Genomic DNA, 2184 nt, shown 5'->3' on the forward strand with positions numbered 1-2184 from the left:
TTCTATTAAAGATTTAGCTAAAGCCTCTGTTTTATGCCAGCATTCCTGTGTCAAGAATTCTTTCACACCTGATATTTATGGTTTGTAACCTCTGAACACTTTTAAGTCTAAGTATTCCTTTTTCATTTTGAAATTTTTTGTTTAATAAGCACACAAGCTTTTGGCATCTTGTAACATCTTCCAGACTGCACTGCCCCTGTCCGCTAGGTCTCTTCTCAGCTGGAACTCCACATCTTCAAATATGTTGCGTCTCTATAAAGGAATAAGTGATAATTCTGACAATGTTTCTGTCCACATGTTCTCCAATTCCTCTTCCAGTTCATCATTATTTAATTTGCAGTTGCTTTTCCTGCAATGGTTCAGAAGCCCATCCACTTTCTCTTCAATTTTTCTCTTGTACTTTGACAGCATAGCATCTGTTTTGTGTTGGCCTTTTTTAATATGAATCGCTTCTTGCCACTTGCTGAATGAATAACTCTCCAGTTCATTCCTGAGACTATTGGCACTTCTTCTAAAATCTTCTTTGTACTTTTCTATCAGGTGCAGATTTGCTGTTCCACTTTCAAAATACTGTTGTAAATGATTCAAAATCTTCTCTGCTTCTTGCCTCAGTTTTTCCTGTGCCTCACTCTTTAGTCTGATTGAAACATTAGTGTCTAGTTTATCTGGTGGCTGATTTTGGATGAAAGTTTCCTTTTCAGATACCCAGAAATGTATCTCCTTCCGAAAACCCCATTCCCACTCTGCATACTTCACAGACAGCTGGTTATAGGCTTCAGCAACAAGGCTGTTTCTAAAGCTGAAAATGAAGTTCTCATGTTTTACAGCATTCCACAGGCTCCTCACCCATGCAAGAAATAGGGGAATGTCATTGGGAGTTCTCTCTTTTGAACAATCTTTCAGAAATTCAAACAAATATTTCTTTAATTCATAAACCTTTTGACTGTATCCCAAATTCACTGGAGCCATGGGGGGGACTCCGTGCCACAGAGCAGGAATGTACCAATTGTGTTTTTCCAGATCATAATCCATAATATCAGAAAAGTTCATCTCTTTGCATTTCTTTTCCATGTTGGCTGCAGCTTTGGTCATTTCATTCAACTGTTCCAGGAGGTGTTTCCTGTCCCTCATGTTTTGTTCATGTGCAGACACATCACTGACGTTCTGATGCACAAACTGGCAGTTGGTTTTTTTCCCGATTTTCTCCATTCTGAGAAATGCATGGACCACAATTTGCAGAACATCTTTCATTTCAGTGGCATTCTCCATGGCCATGTTAAAAATCGTTATGTCACTCAGTCCAATCACTAGGGTGGCCAGCTCATTGTCATGTTGATAACTATCCTCCAGCTTGGCCAGTTCGGGGGCTTTCAAGCCTTCTGTGTCTATCACCAGGATGAAATCACAGCCCAGTTCCTGCTGAAAGTTCTCTGCCACTTTAATGAGTAATGTGAAGGCTCCTCGTGTACATCGGCCACTGCTCACTGCAAACTGCAGGCCGAACATGGTGTTGAGGAGGGTGGATTTCCCAGTGCTCTGTACTCCCAGCACCCTCAGAACCAGGATTTTGGACCTTCCCCCCAGCTTGGCATGAAGCTGACTCAGAACATCTGTTACCCACTGCAGTGAGATGTTGGAAACGTCTCCATCAATGATCTCCATGGGAAACCCTTCCAGCATGAGATCAGCTGCTATGCCTGGGAGATGGGTGAATTGCCTTTGGCTTTCTGCCATTTTACCTTCTTTAACCATTGAGCATTCCGCTTCATAAAACTGCCCCAACTCACACATGAAATGCTGCACTCCTAAGGAACTGGCAGAGATTAATTTGTCTAACTCTGCAAACATGTTGGGGTCATCTTTTGAGTTTTTTGCATTTCTCTTTATATTGATCCCATAGTTTAGAAAGATTCTCCCTAGTAATGTGATCCAGGCCAAACTTCATCCATTTCAGGAAGTAATGTTTCTCCATGGGAGGTAGTAGTCTTATTCCAGTAATAAATGTAATCAAACCATCAGTAAGGTCATGTTTATTCTGCTGAGCATGTAAATCCATTAATTTCTTTTTCAGCTGAGATTTATATTTCTCAAGTGGGGTGTCTCCTTACTTTCTCATTCTGCACAGCTCTTTTTCCACTTCAGCCAAGTTTCTCCATGTCTCCCCTTGGAGTCTCAGCTTTTCCC

At 41.3% G+C, this 2184-nt stretch overlaps 1 protein-coding gene across 1 annotated transcript; it reads right to left on the minus strand.

The window, feature by feature from the left end:
• Positions 1-252: 252 nt before the first annotated feature.
• On the minus strand, positions 253-1972 carry LOC140913580 (interferon-induced very large GTPase 1-like). Its single transcript, XM_073350309.1, is given in 2 exon segments — positions 253-1876; positions 1878-1972. Coding segments are annotated over 2 exon segments (1719 nt in total).
• Between the last annotated feature and the right edge of the window lie 212 nt (positions 1973-2184).

This window comes from Lepidochelys kempii, chromosome 6, assembly GCF_965140265.1.
Source record: "Lepidochelys kempii isolate rLepKem1 chromosome 6, rLepKem1.hap2, whole genome shotgun sequence".
NCBI classification, from domain to species: Eukaryota; Metazoa; Chordata; order Testudines; family Cheloniidae; genus Lepidochelys; species Lepidochelys kempii.